Source organism: Gobio gobio (assembly GCF_949357685.1).
Source record: "Gobio gobio genome assembly, chromosome: 10".
NCBI classification, from domain to species: domain Eukaryota; kingdom Metazoa; phylum Chordata; class Actinopteri; order Cypriniformes; family Gobionidae; genus Gobio; species Gobio gobio.
In genome coordinates this window covers 46073682-46096144 of record NC_137116.1, presented here as the reverse complement: position 1 = coordinate 46096144, position 22463 = coordinate 46073682, and the positions used below count along the sequence as shown (strand labels likewise).

General features: G+C 36.8%; 1 protein-coding gene across 2 annotated transcripts in view; it reads right to left on the bottom strand.

Moving 5' to 3' along the window:
- prkcz (protein kinase C, zeta) overlaps nucleotides 1–22463 on the bottom strand; it is a 185946-nt gene that overhangs the window by 132320 nt on the left and 31163 nt on the right. Inside the window, exons 3-4 of one of the 2 annotated variants that reach the window (XM_079826712.1) lie at nucleotides 21481–21570; nucleotides 21103–21153 (exon numbers count right to left, since the gene is read on the bottom strand). In XM_079826712.1, coding sequence (XP_079682838.1) covers nucleotides 21103–21153; nucleotides 21481–21570 — 141 coding nt within the window. Of the gene's footprint in view, nucleotides 1–5581; nucleotides 5966–21102; nucleotides 21154–21480; nucleotides 21571–22463 lie in introns of those variants that run through there. The other variant, XM_079826714.1, reaches the window with a different exon arrangement.

Genomic DNA, 22463 nt, shown 5'->3' with positions numbered 1-22463 from the left:
TTAGAGAGGGCTGATGGATAGACATCGAGGGAGAGAAAAGAAAGAACAGCACAGAGGAGGGTGAAGTCAGAAAGTCAGTTAATGAGCAGGAAAGAATGACGAGTGTGGGAGCGAAATAATGAGGAGGGGGGTCTTCAACACTTCATTACGTTCTCCATTTTACAGCAATCTCTATTCCTGAGAAGATCCACCATATTTATTACCTCATAACAGCCATTACCATGACAATAAACCTTACCCGGCAACAGCTAACATAACAAGCTAACACCTTCTTACACCTACTTCCTAAAATAGCCACAAAACATGAGGGCAACAGAGCAGAATGAAAAGAGAAGCCTCCAATGCAGTTGCCCTCCATTAAATCCTGAAGGAAAGGTTAAACTGAGAACTACAGACTTGTCACTGACAAGTGGCGATACATCACATGCAATGACAGGAAACAAACCAGACATTCGGATTCATGCTTTCATTGCTTGTTATATGAGCAAGAAACCGTTGTACGTCAGCTCTGAAGGTCACTGCACTGTTGGTCACTAGTAGGCGGATTAAGTTGTGGGCTGCCTAGCTGGAAAACACAAATGAGCATTGCTGGTAAAAATTCAAACGCAATTTTATTCTGACAAGGAATCAGCTTGCTGCTGCTAAAAATGATCATTTTGCAAGGGAAAATGTGTGAATTTACATTGCAGTAGCGCATAATGATCAATGCATGAATCAAACTCACTTCAGAATGCCCACGCGGTTTTCCACGCATCCTGTTTTATTTCTCGCTATGTGGGTTAAGACAAAACATTTAGGACTGTGAAATCACTCACAGTAACATGACCTTCCTCTGTTTTACCTACACTTGACTACAGTGTCTCAAAGGAGTCGGATCACATGAGATTAGCTGTCTTTGTTCCTATTGGTCGTTGGCCTGTTGCTTCTCATTTGAATAAAATTAAACTTTTCCGCTCTTCGCTGGGTCGCTGGACAGTGGACACGCCCACATCCTGGATAATCCACCAACAATGTAGAAATTGATTGACTTTCTTTCATGATCTCCAGAGTGACTGATGGAGGAGAAGATAAATCTGGGAAGCATGCATCATCTTGCTGACAAAACCAGCTTAGACCAGCATGAATTCCAAGACTGGCTTCTGCTGGTTAGTGCTGGCTTGCTGCTCGTGGATTAAGTGCTGCTAAAACTGCTTAGTTTTAAGTTCTTCCCTGTGAAATTTTGTTAATCTAGTGAAAAAAAAATCTGAAGGGGTTGAAGGGGATTTATGTTGATGTGTTTAAAGGGTTAGTTCACCCAAAAATGACATTTCTGCCATTTCTCACCCTTTTGTCGCTCCAAACCTGCCAGACCTTCGTTCATCTTCGGAACACAAATTAAGATATTTTTGATAAAATCCGAGATCTTTCTGACCCGGAAAGGTAGTAAAGACATTTTTAAATAATAGTCCATGTGACTATGGTGCAACCTTAATGTTATGAAGCGACGAGAATACTTTATGCGTGCAAAATAAGGACTTTATTCAACAATCTCTTCACGTCTGTGTCAGTCCGGGTTCTATGTCAGAATGCCAGCTCAGTATTGGTCGGCTCCTGTGTCAGCACCACACACATGCATACATGACATGGAAGAGAAGAAATTGTTGAAAAAAGTCGTTATTTTCGTTTTTGTTTTTTGCACACAAAAAGTATTCTAGTCGCTTCATAACATCATAACATGGTTGAACCACTGGAGTCACATTTTAACAATGTTTTCTACCTTTCTGGGCATTGAAAGTGGTAATAACGTTGCAATCTATGGGGAGATCAGAAAGCTCTCAGACTTCATCAAAAAGATCTTCATTTGTGTTCCAAACATGAACGAAGGTCTGGAACGACATGAGGGGGAGTAATTAAAGACAGAAATGTCATTATTGGGCGAACTAACCCTTTGGCTTGGTTCAAATCTGGCTTACGCCCTCATACAATCTCATCATGTTTCCCTGCATTTTCCTGTCCATCAGTGGTTCATAACCTTTTTGATTCCAAGGCCACCCATTGTCCACAACAATAGTCGAAGGCCCTACTTTTCCAGTTGTTCATGATTTACTGGATAATGGTTAAGGATAGGGGTGTAATGATACTCGTGTCGATACAAATCGCGATGCTAAACTCACGATACGATACTTATCGCGGTATTTTAAGACAAAATAAAAAAAACTTTTAAATATATATTTAAATAATATTATTGTTATTATATTATTATCAGGCCACAAATATTCCCCCATTGCATTACTATACATTATATTGAACACTATATATAGTAGTTTAATGTAGTAATGTCAATGAAACTTCTTATGCAATATCCACGCTGCGCGCACACCAGAGGTGGACAAAGTACACAACTCCATTGCTCGAGTGAAAGTAAAAGTACTACTGGTCAAATATTACTCCGTTACAAGTGAAAGTTGTTAGAAACTATTTTTACTTAAGTAAAAGTACAGAAGTACTCGCTTTTAAAAGTACTTAAGTATCAGAAGTAAATTTCCTTTTTTTTGTCAATGCATTATTTATTATTGTTGCATTGTTGTATAAATGCACGGTGGTTTAAGCCCTTCAGTGATGCTCCATCCGACATGCTAGCATACGACCACCTTGAACTAATTTAAATACTTAAAAGTTACAAAGCTCTTTACAAAGCTGCTGTCACTTTAACGCAGAATGCACAAATCCTACACACTGATACACATCCGATATTCCCCCAACTGTTTACGTTCACTTAAGACATAATCAACTTTGTTTACGTGAATACTTTCCAAAATGAAAATTTTGACATTTTGTGTGTATTGGTCTGTTTAAGTGCGGAAAAAACACAAAAGAAAGCTCTATTCAGTTCTCGTGCTCTGTCATCTCAGAGGCACAAAAAACAGACTAAACTGAGCTCCTTCATCAGGCTTTTTCAGATTCATCCATATGTCTGCGCTTCTCTTTCTCCCAGACATTTACATTTTGCAACAAAACAAAAAAACTGTTAAAGAAGAAAAAAAAAATCCTCCACTGACTTGCAAAGCTGCTACAGAAACGACTTTTGAGTTCGAGGACCTTGATAGATATGTAGTGGAGTAAAAAGTACGATATTTGTCTTTCAAATGTAGTGAAGTTAAAGTAAAAGTTTCCCTAAAAAATAATACTTCAGTAAAGTACAGATACTCAAAAAGTCTACTTAAGTGCAGTACTTAAGTAAATGTACTTCGTTACTGTCCACCTCTGGCGCACACAGACAGATAGAAGAACACTAGTGCTCGCTATGTCCCTCCTCTCCCACTCTAAATGCACTATACATATAATAATAAACCATCTAAAATGCTTTGACTAATCATACTACTAAAACTAAATGTGATATAGTGATTCAAATAATATTTGCACTTTTTTTGCTCGTTTACTACATTATGCATGTCGTTGTACATCTGTTCATCATATAAAGCCATCGTGTCTCTTCAGAAGACTTGGATTTGGATTAGATCACTCGATTGATATTTTTTAAAATGCCTTTATGACATTTTTTGGATCTTTTATATTTGAGAGGAATGGACTTTAAATGGAGGAACAGAAATATTTATCTGGTTTCATGAAAAATATCTTCATTTGTGTTTTGAAATTAAACGAAAATCTTGTAGGTTTGAAACGACATGAGAGTACATGATGACATTTTTGAGTGAATTATATCTTATAAATACAGTAAAGCTGACCCTTGGATAAAACTACCTCTGTATCGCGAATCATATCGTTTACATCAACAATACATTTCGTTACATTTTTATACCGTGGTATCTCGAACACCCCTAGTTAAGGATAAGAATTTTTAAAAAGTATTTTTACTTATTTTACTAATATTTTAGAGCTTGGCTTAACTACAAAAAAGTATATTCATAAAATGTATAAAATGCCAAAGATTAATTTATATGGTTTTTCCAGGTCTAGAAATACCACTTTATAATTCTTAAATTAAATAAAAAAAACAAATGATGGTTTAGGGTAAAAATTTAAGTAAGATTTTTTGTTGTAGTTTTAGCTTGTTTTAAAGCTTGTTTGTCTGTATTTTAAATAATTTTAACTCATTTTAGCTTAGATTATAAAACATGACATATGGAAATTAGCTATTACGACTGAACATTTTACGTGTGCAGTGTGAAAGAGAAATGAATGTCTAGTCAATCAGTATTCAAAGAACAAATCATCATGCATTTATGTTACATGCATAATAATTAGCCAAATACCTTTAAGACACAGCGTCACATCTGTACTAGCTGGCTACTGCAGAAATGTTAATATCCATTGAACTTAACCATCAACTACAAAGTTATAAATCACCAAACTCATCAAAAACCCTTCGAAGATTTGTTAGAAGACATTTACATCACATCATCAGGGTTCTCCCGAGCAGGCGCTGTTGTGCTGCAGTGGCCATATTTAGATTTATTGCCAATCAATACTGGAACAGGTGGATTATATGACATCCCAACACAGATACTGCAGCTAAAAACAGCAACAGCGCACAAACGACTGTAAAACTACTGCTTTCTGCAACTTTATTGGCCTCCTTGGTCTGATACATCAAGGACAGGTCGGTGACTAAATGCACCATGAAATCAAACCAAACAGCAATCAATGACGGAAGATCCCAATGCATCTGATAACCGGGTCGACCCAAATCCTGCTGTATCTGCAAGTACTTGTGGTAGAAAATCAACTCTAAAAATGAAGCTAACGTCATACAGCAACAGTATCAGGGTCTTGCCGTTCCAGCAGAGCACAATTCTCCATTGTTATTTCCCCAAGCACGTCAAAAACAAACTAATGTGAATGTGACTCCTTGTGTGTTTAGTCATGAGAAGGATGCAGAGCCTCGTGTTTGGGTGCACCGTGGCCAAGAGGATGGTGGATAACTGACATCTCGCTAATTATGTCAGTCAGACTTAAATAATGCATGAGCATCTATTTTAGCCACCCTCTTTGGAGAGCGAGGGGCAGGATGAAGCCACTCATAATGACATAAATACCCCCGTTTTGAGTCGACAGTCAAAACTGCACATTTCCTTTCATTAGTGGCCACAAGCACAAACCCCTTCTCGTGACACATCTGAAAAGAAAATATGCACACAATAACCCGAAGCAAGACCTTAAGACGATACAATACCGTTCACATACCGTCAGCCTTCTTAGGATGCATTGGGTCTCCAGTACCAAGAGAGAGACCGAGGAAGGGAGTGTGTGTCTTCCTTTGTGTGGGAAAGCTAAATGAAAGGATGCTAGCTGCTCTCTGGAACTCTGACTAAAGCATGCCAGGTAGGCAATCGCACACACATACACCCGCACACAACGCTGCCGCACTAGCCACAACGGGTTTAAACCCAAGTATGGCAAGCAAGACGGGCCATCAAATCACTGCAGGTGAGATGAAAATCAAACACACATGCATGCACATAGACCGGACACACGGCGGATTCGGTCACGCTAACTCAATGTCAATCCCATCCGTACACAAAGACAGCGGCAAAACGATGGAGTGGACAAATGGAGCAGATCTCAACAGTGCGGCGCTCACCGGTATCTTCCTGTTTTCTGCTCGTTTCAGCACATTTCCCCTGGCAGCCTCCAACGATGCACCGGCTACATCCCCTCCTCCCTCGCCGTCTCCTCTGTTCGCTCAATCTCTCCTCTTCCTTGCGACTTATTTAATTATTTCTCCCCCTCCCTGCCGTTCTGTCGCTCCCTGCATGCAGTCGTTACAGCTGGCTGTCCTTGTATAGGCTGTGTCCTCGATGGATGGACGGACGGATGAAGGGATGTTTCTATCAGGAACGGGCGGCTCTGCTGGAAGCCTTAATTGAGATGGGCGGCACAGACAAAAGGAGGGAGTTCCTGCAACACAGACGGATATTTTGCTACGGTGCCTGGCTCTGCTCTGCACTCTTTGCTTCTTCTCTCTATTATTTCACTCTCTCCCTCTTTTCTCTCTCCCTCTCTCTCTCTCTCTCTCTCTCTCTCATCCTTTCGCCAGGGTGTAGCTGGGTCCCCAGAGAGCCGGTGGCAAACAGCTGAGGGGCTTTGTGGAAAACGTGGCGTGGAGTGGGAGGGTGACTGGAACAGAGCATCAGGGTGGATGGTGAAAGAGCTCAGTGTGTGCGGTGGAATAGGAGAACGGGGGATGAAGTGTCTGATAATGGCAGGGACTGTTTGCTAATTAGTGGTCATTTGAACAAACCCTAACTCAAAGTATTACATTTCTCCACTTATCGTCGTTTGTGGAACGGACACCTCAAAAAGCCACACTAGCACTTTTTTAAGTCGGTTATGTGGCAGACGATTAAAACAGGTGAAAATACTTCACAGATTAACAGTGAAAAAGTCTGAACAACAGTATATTATATAGAGACATGGAGGAGAGCTCTCTTCACTTGGGTCTGTAAGCAACCACCTAGCAATCATCCAGAACATCATACCAACCACCTAGCTACGCCCTAGCATCCATACATAACATCATAGCAATCACTTAGACATAACCTAGCAACCACCCAGAACATCTCAGCAACTGCATAGTCATGCACTGAAACACTTTAACACACTCTAGCACTTCACAGTCACACCACTAACACTTCCTTCAGAGATGGTACATTTTAAATTAGAGAGATCTCACAACAAATCTGTTGTGGTCTGAAGAGACTCGATCGCTTTATATATGATGAACAGATGGAATTTAGGCTTTTATTCACGTATAAATATTAATCAGCGAACATAAACAAAAGCTCAACTGAACCTGCTTGACGTGCGAGAACAAACCTCATTGGTTCTAGCGGAAGCTCAAACGTGCTGCGTAACACGAGAATGTACTCCATTGGTTCTCGCACGTCAAACGAACATGCTTGAGCTTCTGTTTACCACAACTGATGAAGTGCGAGTTGATGAATGTTTATGTGAATAGAAACCTAAATTAAATTAAACTGTGTCTGTTCAGAAAATTTTGATTAAACCGCTCAATTCATATGGATTCGTTTAACGAACTCTTTATCAACTTTTTGAAGTGTCAAATTTGTAGTTGCGTAGGCTGTCAATGGAGGGACAGAAATCGCTCAGATTTTATTAAAAATTATCATAATTTGTGTTTCGAAGATGAATCAAGTCTTACGGGTTTGGAACGGCATGAGGGTGATTTGTTTTCATTTTTGGGTGAAGTTTTTTTTTTATTTTTGGGTGAACTATCACTTTAACTGCAGCTGGAGAAGGCACTTCCTATGAATTATGAGTAAACTGACACATTTTCATTTAATGCATATTATGCAATATCAATTTTATCTAGGTTGGATTCATATTCTATATTGGCCAAATCCTAAAACAAATGATAAGTATAACTTGTTTGGCTATCACCAGACCAAGCTCAATTTAAGATTGAACATTGGTCTGGGGAGTCTGTTATGTATTTTCTACTGCACAAGAGGCGTGATAAACGAGCATAAATTAAATAACTCTGTATGCAATTGGATAGTCCTTAAACCAATTAGACCACAAGAGGCGTGATCAATCAGGCTGGGTTTACCCAGTCTAAAGTATAACCAAAGCTGCCTCATATATCATTAATTAAAATCATGTGCTAAAAAATGGAATATATGAATGTAGTCATCTAAATAAATTTATATAATTAAAAAAAAAATGTAATCTACAAGTAATTTTAAGGAATCACAAATTGTTAAAGTGCAGTAGGAAAAAGGATATTCATTTTGGCTAAAGATTACATTTAATCCATCCAATATTAGCCAATATACAATATTGAGAGATGTGGATAAATTGTAGGGATGCACTGAATCCAGATTTTTGGGGTTCGGTCGAATAACGAATCCACTGGTTAAGATTCTGTCGAATCCGAAAGCGAATCCTACTCCCATCCTCAGTCCATTATCACAGTAAACACATTAAAGAAGTAAACAACGTCCACATCAGTGTAGTAAGAACTTTGACCGATTAATACTATCAGTTCAACGTTTTTTAAGCTTTTTTTGTTTGTTTGCTGCATGGTTAAAGAAAAATATGCTGTATTTGTTCACTCACGGAGCGTGTTACCTCTGTATTCCCGGGGAATCAGTGCCTTCTGAAGTGTGGTTTTCGTAGTGTGGTTTTGCTCAAGTTTACTAAAGTAAACATTGTCACGCATGTTCTTCTCGCCGCTGTTTCCTGATGGTTTATAGAACAATTACCCCGAGTCACCCTCTGTTGTTTTAAAGACACAACACAAAAAAAAAAAAACACAACGGCGAGCGCAGAAGAGCTCGCGCGCTGCGGAGACAGACGAAAGTATAAAGGCTTGAGAGGTTGTTTCTGCCGGGGGTTTAACTGTCAACAGGCTGCGCTCCAGACTAACCCCACATCACTTAGACATGTTACTTTAAAAAAACTAAAAACATACAAGGTGTGGATTGTGGTAGGCCTGCTATTTTTATTTGACAAAAAAACTATTCCAGTTCTTAAACTTCAAACGGATTCAGTGTATTTTCGCTTTGTCATCTTAATTTAGTAATTATTTAAGTGAAAAGTATTTAGTGTAGGCCTCTTTATTTTATTATTTTTATTTATATTTGATCTGATCTGTTTGCTGCTGTTTGCACGGTAAAATAAACCTGTGGAAAAAAAGTGTCTTTTTAACGGGTCACAGACACTCGTCAATGGTATTTTATTTAATACCAATTCAATATTATAATCTTATCAGTTAACTGTTAATAATCGGATAATGAGCAGCGGTTGTCGTTGGGAAAATTCTAAGGTTCGGCAGAAAGCGAACAAAACCCTGTCAAAAAGCCCAGTATTCGGCCGAATCCGAACCCGAATCCTGGATTCGGTGCATCCCTAATAAATTGACAAAATAGTCGATAATGATATAGTACCAATATTTATCATGAAAATGTTATGTATTCAGTCATTTCCATCGCCCTGATGAACTGAGGCTAGCCAATCATAAGAGATCATTTGCATTTTAAATGCTTGCAAAAATATATAATGTTACAAAAGTGAAAATATGCCATTTTAAATCATGAACTAGTTATATTATGCATGGCCATATGTATTCATGGACATGAAGGGAAAAAATTGTGAATAAATGTGAAAAAGTGCAGTCATTTGTAGATTAATCAAAATGCAGTGTAACTAACTTTCTGAAAAATCTAGTTTTTGATGTTAAACTAACAGTGAGTCTTCACAGCCACTGATATAATCAAAGGATTTGAGACAGCAGCGAAAACCCTGAAGACTTTGAGATAAGTGATTACACTGACAGAGACCCTCCTACACACCTCAGCTGAGTCATGTAGAAACAGGAGACATTGAGCACTGTTATCTCAAGATACTGTATGTCTTCCTATCAGTGCCTCTCAAGAGTGTCAAAAAGACCATCACACAAGGAAGCACTATTGCAGAACACTGTTATTGCGGTTTTAAAGCACCAATTCACCAAAAAAATTACAGTTATGTCCCTATTACTCATTACTTTTGGGTGAAATACCCCTCCCTAAATGTGTGTTCCATGCACAAAATTATTACATGGATTCAAGAGATTGGAATAAGTCATATTGACCACTTTTATGCAGCTTTTATGTAATTTAAATGTCTAGTCACTGGAGCTGCAGGATTCTGGATAAACTGAGAATCACAATTGTTTGGTCTAAAACAGAGATCACGATTTCCCCACGATTCTAAATACACAACTAAACAAAACATATACATACACATTATATATATAATATATATATATAATGTGTATATATATATAATGTGTATATATATATAATGTGTATATATATATATATATATATATATATATATATATATATATATATATATATATATATATATATATATATATATATATATATATATATATATATATATATATATATATATATATATATATATATATATATAATGTGTATGTATATGTTTTGTTTAGTTGTGTATTTAGAATCGTGGGGAAATCGTGATCTCTGTTTTAGACCAAACAATTGTGATTCTCAGTTTTCATTCATTCAAGTGAAGTCTTTACAAGGGAGTCATTGAATCATTCATTCAATCCATTAAAAAATTATATATATTCAAAAACAAATTATATATATATATATATATATATATATATATATATATATATATATATATATATATATATATATATATATATATATATATATATATATATATATATATATATATATATATATAATATATATATATATATATATATATATATATATATATATATAATTTGTTTTTGAATATATATAATTTTTTAATGGATTGAATGAATGATTCAATGACTCCCTTGTAAAGACTTCACTTGTGTCATTCATGGATGAATCTGCATTTTTGAATGAATCTCTTGAATGAATGATTCAATAACACAAATTGTCACAAACAGTCACTTGTCGCCATTGGTATAATGAAACAATGTTTATACAATCTTTATTTGAAGTGTCAAGTTACTTTCAAAAGGTGACTTACTCGATTTTGCTGTAGACATCAGTGTTTATATCCAACCTAAACTTTTATCCCAGTACCTCTGTGATCATTTGAATTACTGTAAAGCAGAAATAATGATACTGTGGTGGATGTATCTAAAGCCAACATGACAACGGCCCTCGCTGGCTCAGCGGCAGCGCCAACGCAGATTTGAATGTTAGCTGTGATCGTACCTGTCAAAGGTTTAATAGACAAAGCTGCATCGTTGTCATTTAACAATAAGATCGCGTAGGTGTTTGAATCGAGATTGCAATCTTTTACCGATTAATCGTGCAGCTCTACTAGTCAGAATCCCTTTAAAGACTTTAACAGGATTCTGGCCAAAAGTCTGGGAAAAAGCAGCCATGATCAGTGAAGCAAATTATTCCTGAATAAAGGTTATAATTCTTTGTCCCTACAACACTGTATCAGAGCCCGCTCAAAGTTACTGGGCTTTCATGCACGACGTGAATAACTACCCCTGCACAGTAATCCAAGCCCAGTAAGCCCAGACCAATTCCACACAACAGTAAGCAGCTGAACCTGAGGTCTTTACAGTCAAATCACACAGTCACTTTGATCCCTGTGTTCAGCAACGCTGCATCACACATCAGTAGGGTTGCCAAATAAGGCAAAATAAGGGACACCCATTCATGACACCCAGACCCCCCACCAAAAAAAACTATTGCATCAAGGACAAGTAAAATAATAAAAGTCATGAACTGATTATTTCAACAATGACAACTTGACAGCTAAACAATAAACCATAAGAAAACATCAAGTATGTGAACTTGCAACAGAACACATTTTATATTATTTTACATTTGATTATTTTATTTATTTCTAAAGAACTCTTTAGTAGCCTATTTGGTGCACTTTAAAGGGATAGTTCACCCAAAAATAAAAATTCTGTCATCATTTACTCACCCTAATGATGTTCCAAACCTGTATGAGTTTCTTTCTTCTGCTGAACACAAAAGAAGATATTTTGAAGAAAGTTTGTAACCAGGCTGCTTTGGGGTCACCATTGACTTCCATAGAAGGAATTAACCTTCCTACGTGTTCAACAGAACAAAGAAATGGAACAACTTGAGGGTGAGTAAATGATGACAGAATTTTCATTTTTGGGTGAACTGTCCCTTTAAGCAGTCATTGTGAACCAGTAATCACAATTTTGACAATTCTGACATTCAAACATTTTTATTTTTTATTAATTTACTTTAATTATTTGACTATATTATTATGTAATTATTTGTTCCATTGTTATCTAAATAAATATCAAACTATATGACAGGATTATTTATTATGTATAATTAATATAGCCTAGCTAAATGATAAATTAATAATAACATTAATTAGCCTATAATCTATTAATTAACCTGTCTAATGTATAAAATATTATATTAACTGCATGCTGCTTTAGTCAGACAGTCTGAGCAGCTGAAATGCTTCAGTGTGCAGTTCGCCTGAGGTCCATCATGAGTTACTGGATAGACCCATTGATACCTTTTCTCTGTTCAACCCTATATCTGGAGAATAATTATTTGTCCCTACATAATAATAATAATATATTATTCAATAAAACGTATGAAATAGTAGTATCGTAAAATAGAGTATTTAAAAAAACTAATAATACAAATAAATGATGATAGAAAAATTTTAACTAAATTAAAACTGTAAAATTACAATACTAATATTTATGCCTGAATTAATGTCTTCATTTAAAAATGTCAATCAATTAAGATTTTATTTTGGTGGAAAACTGCGAAACTTTTCTCTTTTGTTGACAACGGCCAGTTTATAAGCGCTTCTTATTATAAGTTTGTGAAGATGGATGCCGCATGTTGCATTCGCAAAATGCATGTTATAAGCGACCCTTATGCCATCTTAGGTGTATATGATATTCTTCTTTCAGACGAATACAATCAGAGTTATATTTTAAAATTATAATGGCAGCCCAAAATTTGAAGATCCAAAAAATGCATCCATCCATTATAAATGTAATCCATACAGCTCCAGGGGGTTAATAAAAGCCTTCTGAAGCGAATCAATGGGTTTGTGTAAGAACAATATCTATTAGGGATGCAACAATACAGTTAGTCCACGGTTCAATAGTGTTGTTTTCGTCAACGAAAAGTATGACTAAATATCTTCGTCAACGAACCTTTATAACGTGACGAAAACGAGACGAGACGCAACGTAAATGCTGGTCATGTGACGATGACGAATAAAAACGAGACTAAATGTGGTTCACAAAATAAAAACTATGCTAAAATGTCTCTTCATTTTCGTTGACGAAAATGAGACGAGACGAAAAGTCGTGTTTTTATTTTGCAGTATTTCTGTGCGTCTCATTCAGGGGCTGCATCAGGGCGCACTGCGCAGACGCAGGTGACATCACTCTCTTCAAACCCCACTCGCGCTGCATTTTAGCAGATTTAGCTCCGGTGAGTGAATGAGATGGTCGGGCAGTCGGGGTTCGTAAGCACTATTCGGACGGTAATTGTTTGTCCAGCGGTCGTAAGGTGTTTTCATCATTTACAGGAGCTAGTCAGTGCTTTTATTGTCGTCTTAATGCAGAATATCAGTGTTTTTCTCCCACCACCCGTGTAAAAATCTCCGGCCGAATGACCTAACTGAATTACTGTTTGACAAACACCAAGGTCGTGGGGTGCCGTCTGAATCCACATCTCTGAGTTTTCAATCACTTCAGAATTCACGGTTTATATCCTTTTTGGCCACTGCAGAGCACCGTGCGGTTGTGCTTCGCTGTTATTTGGAAGCATTTTAAAGATCTAGACTTGTATTACTGAAATATTGGCAAGTATTTACAAGAGCAAGATATTTCATCACCGCTCAAAAAAAGAAAGAAAAGCACATAAACATTTGAAATGGGCCGTTATAACGGCAGCAATTATAACTTATATGTTAAAATAACTGCAGCATTATGATTGCCTCATAAGCGAATAAGAGGCTATATTCACTTATTTCCACTCATTTCCATGTGGAATAAAATTACATCCTTTATTTTGAGATAAAATACAAGACAGAAAAACATTTTAACTATAATGTGGGTCTAATTTTAAACATATTTAAATAATTAAATAATAATTATATTATTTTCCTATTATTAAATTAAATATGCATTTATTCTTATTAAGACATTTGGAAAAAATTTGCATTACATTGAAGTGGAAAATAAAACGGGTGTTGTGGAAAAAGATGGGGAGAAATGTGGCCACAAATATCACAGGAAAAAACACCACAAACCTTAAAGGTCCCATGGCATGAAATTTTCATTTTATGAGGTTTTTCAACATTAATATGAGTTCCCCTAGCCTGAATATTGTCCCCAAGTGGATAGAAATGTTGATCGGTGTAAAACCGAGTTGTGGCTGTCTTTCTCTGCCTTTGAGAAAATGACAGGCCAGACTAGCCAATCCTGAAGTCGCCTGGTTTGACGTCCAAGCAGGCACGGTTTCCTCCCTTTCCTCCGCCCAGAGAATCTGGCACGCCCATGCAAACGCTCGTCGAGAGATCATTGCATCATTGCTTGTGAACGAGTGAACGCTGGCAGTTTCTCAGTGTTTGGATGTACAAATGAAAACAGAAGTCTTTTTTCAGTTCCTTCTGATCTGTGATCAGTGATTTCTGATGTGTAGCTAATTATTTATTATTCGTGCACACAATGCGGCTTCTCTCTCTCCAGACAGAACGGTGTTTTCGTGTTTTATATCTTGTGAGTCAGTGTTTTTGTACGTCCTCGTCGCGTCTATCGGTTCTAAAATGTGCATACAGTCATGAGTTTCTGCTCAACATCAGCAGAGATAAACCTCACACACGCCGAAGCTCGGCCTTCAACATCCCCGACCCCCAGTACTGCATCTGGCCCACAGCGGAGGCACCAAACGCGGCGTGAGATTAAGCAGAAGGGGGGTAAGCTTGAGCATATCCGGGCTAGCCAGCCTAGCCCCACAATAAACTGGATTACATCCGATTACTGCTGTTGTGTCTTTGTTTGCGCTGTGTACTCAACGCGCGTCACTGACGCTTTTATTTTATTTTAAAAATAATGCTATTATCAACACTTACTTTTAACTCGTTCATCTCGACAGCTGTAATGGTACTTTGCATGTGTTACAAAGTTGGTAGAATAATGATGAAGAGACGGACTCGGTGTGACTGGGACTCGTGTTTATTCAGAACTCTCAGATACAAACACAATAAACTCGCGCTGACTGACAGCGCTCTCATAACTCAGTAGTTACTATAAATAACTTTGTTAGCAATCGCTGAGCTCAGTCTCTGATACATTAGTGATGTCCGGTTCGCGAACGATCTTTCTTTTGAACCAGTTCTTTTTAGTGAACCGAATCAGTTCACCAAATCGGACTGAATCGTTCTAAACGGTTCGCGTCTCCAGTCAGCGCTGATCCATAATTTACTAAAGTTACTAACTTTCTGACATGAGTGACAGTCCCTCCGACTAGAAATAGACTAATAACCTAAAGTATATGCTGTAACTAAAACAGTTCAGACATGCTGAGAACTGATGTGAAGTGAACTCAGGTCCATCCGTCTCCCTGGCAGACTCGTGCCTGCTCGTGCCTCGATAAACCACGCCCCCTCCGCTCATATAAAATGCAAAGATGTCAGCCAATCACAACAGTGGGTGTTTTTACTGAAGTCTCACAGCAGACACGCCTCTTGAAGCAGGGCATTCAGCCACAGGGCAAACAGCAGTATAGAAAAAATGCCTTTTATTTCTTAATTATGACATTTTATGATGTAAAAGTCATACTAACAATATAAGTACAGCTCAGGAAACATTATAAAATAATAGAAAAATGCCATGCCATGGGACCTTTAAGAGACATCTCAATGTTTTTATTTATTTTATTTAAATGTATGTGTGTGTACTTCTAACATGTTTAGTTGGTAAAATAAATATGTTGTAACTTCAAATCAGAGCGTCTTCCGTGTCTGGAATGGATGTATTCTTGAGTCTATAAGGTAACAATAATATAATAAGATAACATTGTTTGAAATGGGTTTGGCTAAAAGAAGATTTTGGTTTTCTCTATAATACGTACTTATACTATATTGACTGGGTTAAATAGAATTGCATTACTAAAAAGAGACTAAAATACAATTTTTCATTGACTAAAACTTGACTAAAACGTCATCAGTTCTCGTCGACTAAAACTAGACGAAAATAGTCATAGATAATTCTGACTAAAATAAGACTAAAATGCTCAGACTTTTAGTCGACTAAAACTTGACTAGACTAAAAAGAGTATGACTATGACTAAAACTAATAAAAACTAAAATGACAGCTTGACACAAAGACTAGACTAAAACTAAAATTAAAACAGGCCGCCAAAAACAACACTACGGTTCAATACATACCTCGATTTTTAACCACGGTTTTCGGTTCGGTTCGGTTCGGTTCTGATGGCTTGTCACATCAGTATTTTGTTATTCTATTCTTAAGCGACAGGAACAGCAAAAAGTTAAGGAGAAAAAAAGACTTTTTTAATTGCAAAACTCTTTCTTTATTTTACTTAAAAGAATTGAAAAACCTTCCTTAAACTTAAAACTTTACTTAAAAAAAAACCTTGTACACATTCCTAGTGTATTGTAAATATGTGTATTGTATATATATATATATATATATATATATATATATATATATATATATATATATATATATATATATATATATATATATATATATATATATATAGATATAGATTTACACTGGCAGCTCAGAGCTGTACAGCAGGATTTAAGTATGAAATTGAATGAATAAATGTAAAAATAAAACACTACATAGACTTCACTATAAAATATACATTGATTCTTATTAAATCTACTGTATTAAAGTTTTTCAGTCAAGAGCAAGAGAGTGATTTTCTCTTTGTCTTCTGTTGTTGTATTAACATTAAATGGATAGTTCACTCAAAAATGAGAAATGAATACAGGTTGGGAACAATATTAGAGTGAGTAAATAATGACATAATTTTAGAGGTGAACTGTCCCTGCTGTCAATGTAAGACCTGCGTACATCACAGACGCGCCAATTTTACTTTCACTTTAGACATAACCGACTGTGTTTATGTAAACCTTGTGTGTATTTGACAGTATTAGCGCAGTAAGACGACTTAGTCCAGTAATCACGTGTTTGACAAGCGTTTAGTGCGCGCGCTCATGTTTAAACCGCGCACACGCCGGCAAGGCTTTAAAACGCATGCAAATAATGAAATTCCGTGATTGTGAATAACTAGAGTGTTCCGTGAGTATAACTCTACCCTAACGTGTGATGTGCATGTATGTCGCATTGTTCAGTATATTGGGATGGAGGCAAATTATAAAATTTGTAGAAAAATACTTAATTAAATGCAAAACCGAAAAACCGCAATTCACATGTGCGTATTGAACCGTGAAGGCCGTACCGAACGGTTCAATATTATATTGAGAATTGTGGCATCCCTAATATCTATATTTAACATATTATAGGATTCTGAGGAAAATATTCCAGGATTTTTCTCCCTATAGTGGACTTCAATGGGGTACAATGGTTTGAAGGTCCAAATTGCAGTTTCAATGCAGCTTCGAAGTGCTCTACACGATCCCAGCTGAGGAATAAGGGTCTTATCTAGCGAAATGATCGGTCATTTTAAACCAAAAAAATTTAAATGTATATACTTTTTAACCACAAATATATTTAACATATTATAAAGTAAAATACCTAGCTTCCGGCGGACAGCCTTCCGTATTCAACCGAAAAACTGCAACTGGTGTAACGATAACGTCGGACGTAGCGTAAGCATTTTGAACTGCGAGAGGCGTTACACTTTCTTCGAAAGTTGAAAACGGAAGGCTGTCCACTGTCGGAGCTAGATAGGTATACACCTAAGATGGTGGGATCATTTTAATTTTGGGGTGAACTATCCCTTTAATATGGAGCAGCATTTACTATGAACCGAACCGTTCCATGACACTGAAAACTGCACTTCAGTCTAAAACGTGTGCATTTATACAAAGTTGGCATGAAACAGAAGTTGCGTCTCTTCTTCCCTATTTTGATGTATATCCGAGTGAAACGGCATCTCGAACAGGAATTAACTGGATCGTTTGATCGTTGTGGTTTGCTTGTGATATGAGTGATATGTGAGTTTTGATTTCAAGGTGACTTTAATTACATCACAGCCTTGGAGATTTCATAATCGCACTAAGCCAAAACAAGATTTCGAAACAATCTAATCTTCAATATAAACAATTAGTAAGCTAAACTATATTTGAACTCAAAATATTTGTTTTATTTATACTGTAAATTATTTTCACATCCATTTTTTACAAGGAAGCACTGCTTCTCTTACCTCCTCAGAGAAAACACCTGACACAAATACAGCACAAATTGCTGACAAGGAGAAAAAACTGGGTCAGAACAAAAACGAACACAGACAGAAGTTAACAGCCTGTCACAAGTCATTATGTACCGACAGAATGGCAATCACAGGGGGTCAGACAAACACCTCTCATGTACAAAGCAAGATCACGTCCACAGTGAACTGAAGACATCGTTCAGACAAAGAACAGAAACACAAGGCACTTTCATCTGTATATGCAATGCAAAGCAAAAGAAGCTCCAAAACACACACACTCATAATGCATATTAGGAGCATTCCTTATAGGAACATGCAAGATGCACCAGGGAACCTTTAATAAAACTTAGCACTACCTCTTTGACAGGGCAGCACACAATTCTCTCATACACACAAAGAGCACGGACGGCAAGGATGCTGGTGAATTCATAATGCTTTCAGAAAAAGGCAGCCGTTCTCTGTACAAGGCACTGATTCAGCAGTTCAGCCCCGTCTGGCCTTCAGGGCAGTTAACGTGCACATTAACACAGGATTACTGTGCAGTTACCAATGTGGTACACGGCCCCACTGAGAGATTCCATTTTTCCACCATAAAATCTTACCGTAAAGACACTATAACGGAATCTATTACCCTTTTACAAGACCTTAAAGGATTAGTTCACCTAAAATGTACTCTTATTTACTCTTCGTCATGTCATTCCAAATGTGTATAACTTTTTTCTGTGTTTTCTCTATTATTTCATATCTCTGTATATTTGACTACTCATTCCCTTATTGCTGTTTGTTATTATTAGTATTTATCTTTTCATTATTTTTCTTACACTCAAAAAAATACGTTAACATTTTTAAGATTTACGCATTTCAATTAAAGGTGCAGTGTGTAATATTTATGAGGATCTACTGACAGAAATGCAATATAATATACATAACTATGTTTTCAGTGGTGTATAAAGACCTTACATAAAGTACTGTTATGTTTTTATTACCTTAGAATGAGCCATTTCTATCTACATACGCCGCGGGTGAAGTGAAGTCACCATTATGCGCCGACATGTTTCTACAGAAGCTCTATTAACTCTCTACTGTCTCTCTACTGTCGGTCACCGTATATTCTCTATGTGCTGTGAAAGGGAGGGGTGAGCGGTGGGCCGTTGCAATTCGCAACCTCACCGCTAGATGCCGCTAAAATTTACACAGTGCACCTTTAATAGAAAAATTCTAACAAATTGAATTGAATAATCCTTACATATTATAAATGAACAATCCTTAATCAGTTATTCAATTAAAACATGTAAGAATTATTCAATTCAATTTTATGGAATTTTACTATTAATTGAAATGTGTAAATCTTAAAATTGATTGAAATTTGTAAAAAAAAACGCTTTCTTCTTTACCATTTTTACATATATAACATTTTTATTCATATTTATTTATATTCAATGCACAGTCTAAGTAGTAGTAGTAAATTGTTTCCTGTATATAACTGTATATTAGACAAATAAAAAGTCTTGAATCGATAGGAGACATTTTGAAAAATTAGCTCTTTTCCATATAATCAAGCACTAATATGACAAAAATCACCACAAAAGTATCATAGAAGTAGTCAACACAACTTGTGTTTTCTGAAGCCATTTAGCTTTGTGGGATGAATAAAGCAAGATTTAAGTTCACTGAACATCATGACAGCCTTTGCTCCTTGGCCTGCTTCTGACAGTAGTAGCAATTTACGATTCACAAATGTATTATTCTTATGGGTGAGATCTTTTCAATGAATCTTTTGATCCAGATCCCAAAACAAACCTGAATGATTTCTTCAGGAATCTCATCTTAATGACTCATCCCTTGACATTAAAGGAGTAGTTCACTTCAGAATTAAAATTTCCTGATAATTTACTCACCCCCACGTCATTCAAGATGCTCATGTCTTTCTCTCTTCAGTCGAAAGAAATTAAGGATTCTGAGGAAGACATTCCAGGATTTTTCTCCCTATAGTGGACTTCAATGGGGTACAATGGTTTGAAGGTCCAAATTGCAGTTTTAATGCAGCTTCAAAGTGCTCTACACGATCCCAGCTGAGGAATAAGGGTCTTATTTCAATTTGGACCTTCAAACCATTGTACCCCATTGAAGTACACTGTATGGAAATCCTGGAATGCTTTCCTCAAAAACCTTAATTCTTTTCGACTAAAGAAAGAAAGACAGGAACATCTTGAATGACGTGGGGGTTGAGTAAATTATCAGGAAATTTTCATTCTGAAGTGAACTACTACCCTAACTTTTTTGCTCACCAGCCACTGTGGCTAGTGGGTTTCCAAAGTTTTCCAAAGTTATACCCTACAGCATTTTCACTAGACACAATTCTCACATCAATACCATGGGGAAAAGTTGCCATATAGATATTTTTAATATTATCTGGTATGTATCGGGTATATTAGGCTGCCGTCATTTTAAGACCTGACGCACTGATCCATTATCCTGTTACACATGTGCTTTCTTTCTCAACTGTTTACGTACACTTAAAACATAACTGAATGTGTTCACGAGAATACTCGCCAAGACCGGCATTTTGGTATTATTTTGTGTGTATTTGACTGTTTAAGTACAAACTGAATTTAGTACTGAGAGGCAGCTTTATATGCGCGCCCTTTGGGATCTGGAATCTGCAGGATTGATTAAAATTAATGAGCAATCCCACTCCGAAATTCAGTGAGGGGAGGTGGGTGTGTGTGTCAAATCGCTGTCAGAGAGATGAGAGAGAGAGAAAGCGCAGCTGGTACTGTGTATCTATTGAAACATTTATATATTATATATAAAATTCAACCCGGGTGTTAATGTCAAGCCCTTTTGATTTTGGAGCTTGATTACATAGACATATAGAGTGACAAGAAAAATTTCTAATTCTCTTTTGTGTTCCATGTAAGAAAAAAAAGCCATATGGATTTGGAATGACATGAGAGAGAGTAAATTATTCAGATGAACTATTCTGTCATACCATCAATGTGTTCAGTGAGCGGTTAAACAAAGCAAAGGGGAAAAGAAGAAATGCACAGACTGAAACTATTCCTAGGCCAGACTTGAAAGAGATAATTTTAAGTCTGTTTCCTGCATTGAGTGACTGTAACTGACAGAATGACCTCTTTAAACCTGATAAGCACTGAAGAGCACATGAAAAAGGCTGAAAGTGGCGGGAAGACTTTTTACTCACTGTCCTCTCCTGGGCACGGCATACCAGGTTTTTCAGGAATGCTTGGGAATACTAGATAGAGAAAGAAAGACAGAGAGAAATGAGTGTGACTCAGTCCAGTGGTTTTATCCATTTATAGATGTGGGGTCAGCAAATACGCCAAATTGCAAATACGCAGTTTTCTAAAGCAAATAAACTTTTATCAAGTGCTTTAGCTGTTCAGTGTACACGATACTTTGAGTGGTTTGGCGGATTTCCTCTGTGTGGTTTGAAACTGCATTAAGCTATTTATAAATAGATGAACGCAGAAAGAGTAATTCTACTACTGAAGTAATTGAAAAATTGTAAAACAACAAGGGGAAAATAGATTAATTGCAGGCGTTTTGAGTGAATGAGTACCATGCAAAAGGAGTCCTGAGCACCGGTTCCGGTTGTAGATCCGGAATGCTTCCTCTAACTCCATCTGGGATGAGATGGTACACGGGTCCCCTTAAAAACATGACAAGAAGGAAAATGTAAACAAACAATCTAAAATATCATGGGACAATAGGTGATATTTTGCTTTTGTTAAAGCAGCACTAGGTAACTTTTCAACCTTCATAATATATTTTCAAAACTCTTGTGATGATACATCGACTTACAATAGGTTGAATGACACGTCTGCCATAGCATGACGGGGTCTGTATCGTTTTTAATCGTACTTTTAAACTTCGGGTTTCGGGTAGTAACCCGAGAACAAAAAGAACTACAAAATTAGACTGCTTTACGGCATATACGTCACTTCCACCACCATCCCCACTTCCTTAAATTCGGACGTGCGTGAAAAAAAATCGCTCGCAAATCATTTGTTTGCCGAATGTTATAGTCATGGCCGAAGCAGCACAGAAAAATAAGAATGCAAAGGTTTTGTCTGAGGAAAGCAAAAAGAGAAAGCGAGAAAGTGATCGGATTAAAGGCAGGACGAGGATCAACATTGGGCAGCGTTTGCTCGTTGGCATGAGCTGAAGGAGGAGGGGCTACATTCTTGCAAGTAAATACGTAATACATACAAAATCATATTTTAGGATACCTAACATGTCTGTGATATTGGTTTATTTGTCTTTCCTCAAGCTTTAATGCAAATCGATTTTTCGAATTTGCAGATTCATCTATGGTAGCTTGATATTATAATATTGACGATATATGGTTATTACCTACCACTCAAACATTGAATTGAAGTATCATATAGATTCTGTAAAACGGGAACCAATAGACTAGGCTACTATAATGACGCTGGCTTGTAAACGTGAGCATCGCGATCATTTGGCGTTTGAAAAAAATAAAACCCATGAAATTGTATTCATATGACATGCTGAAACATATGCCACTGTACCTGGGATGAA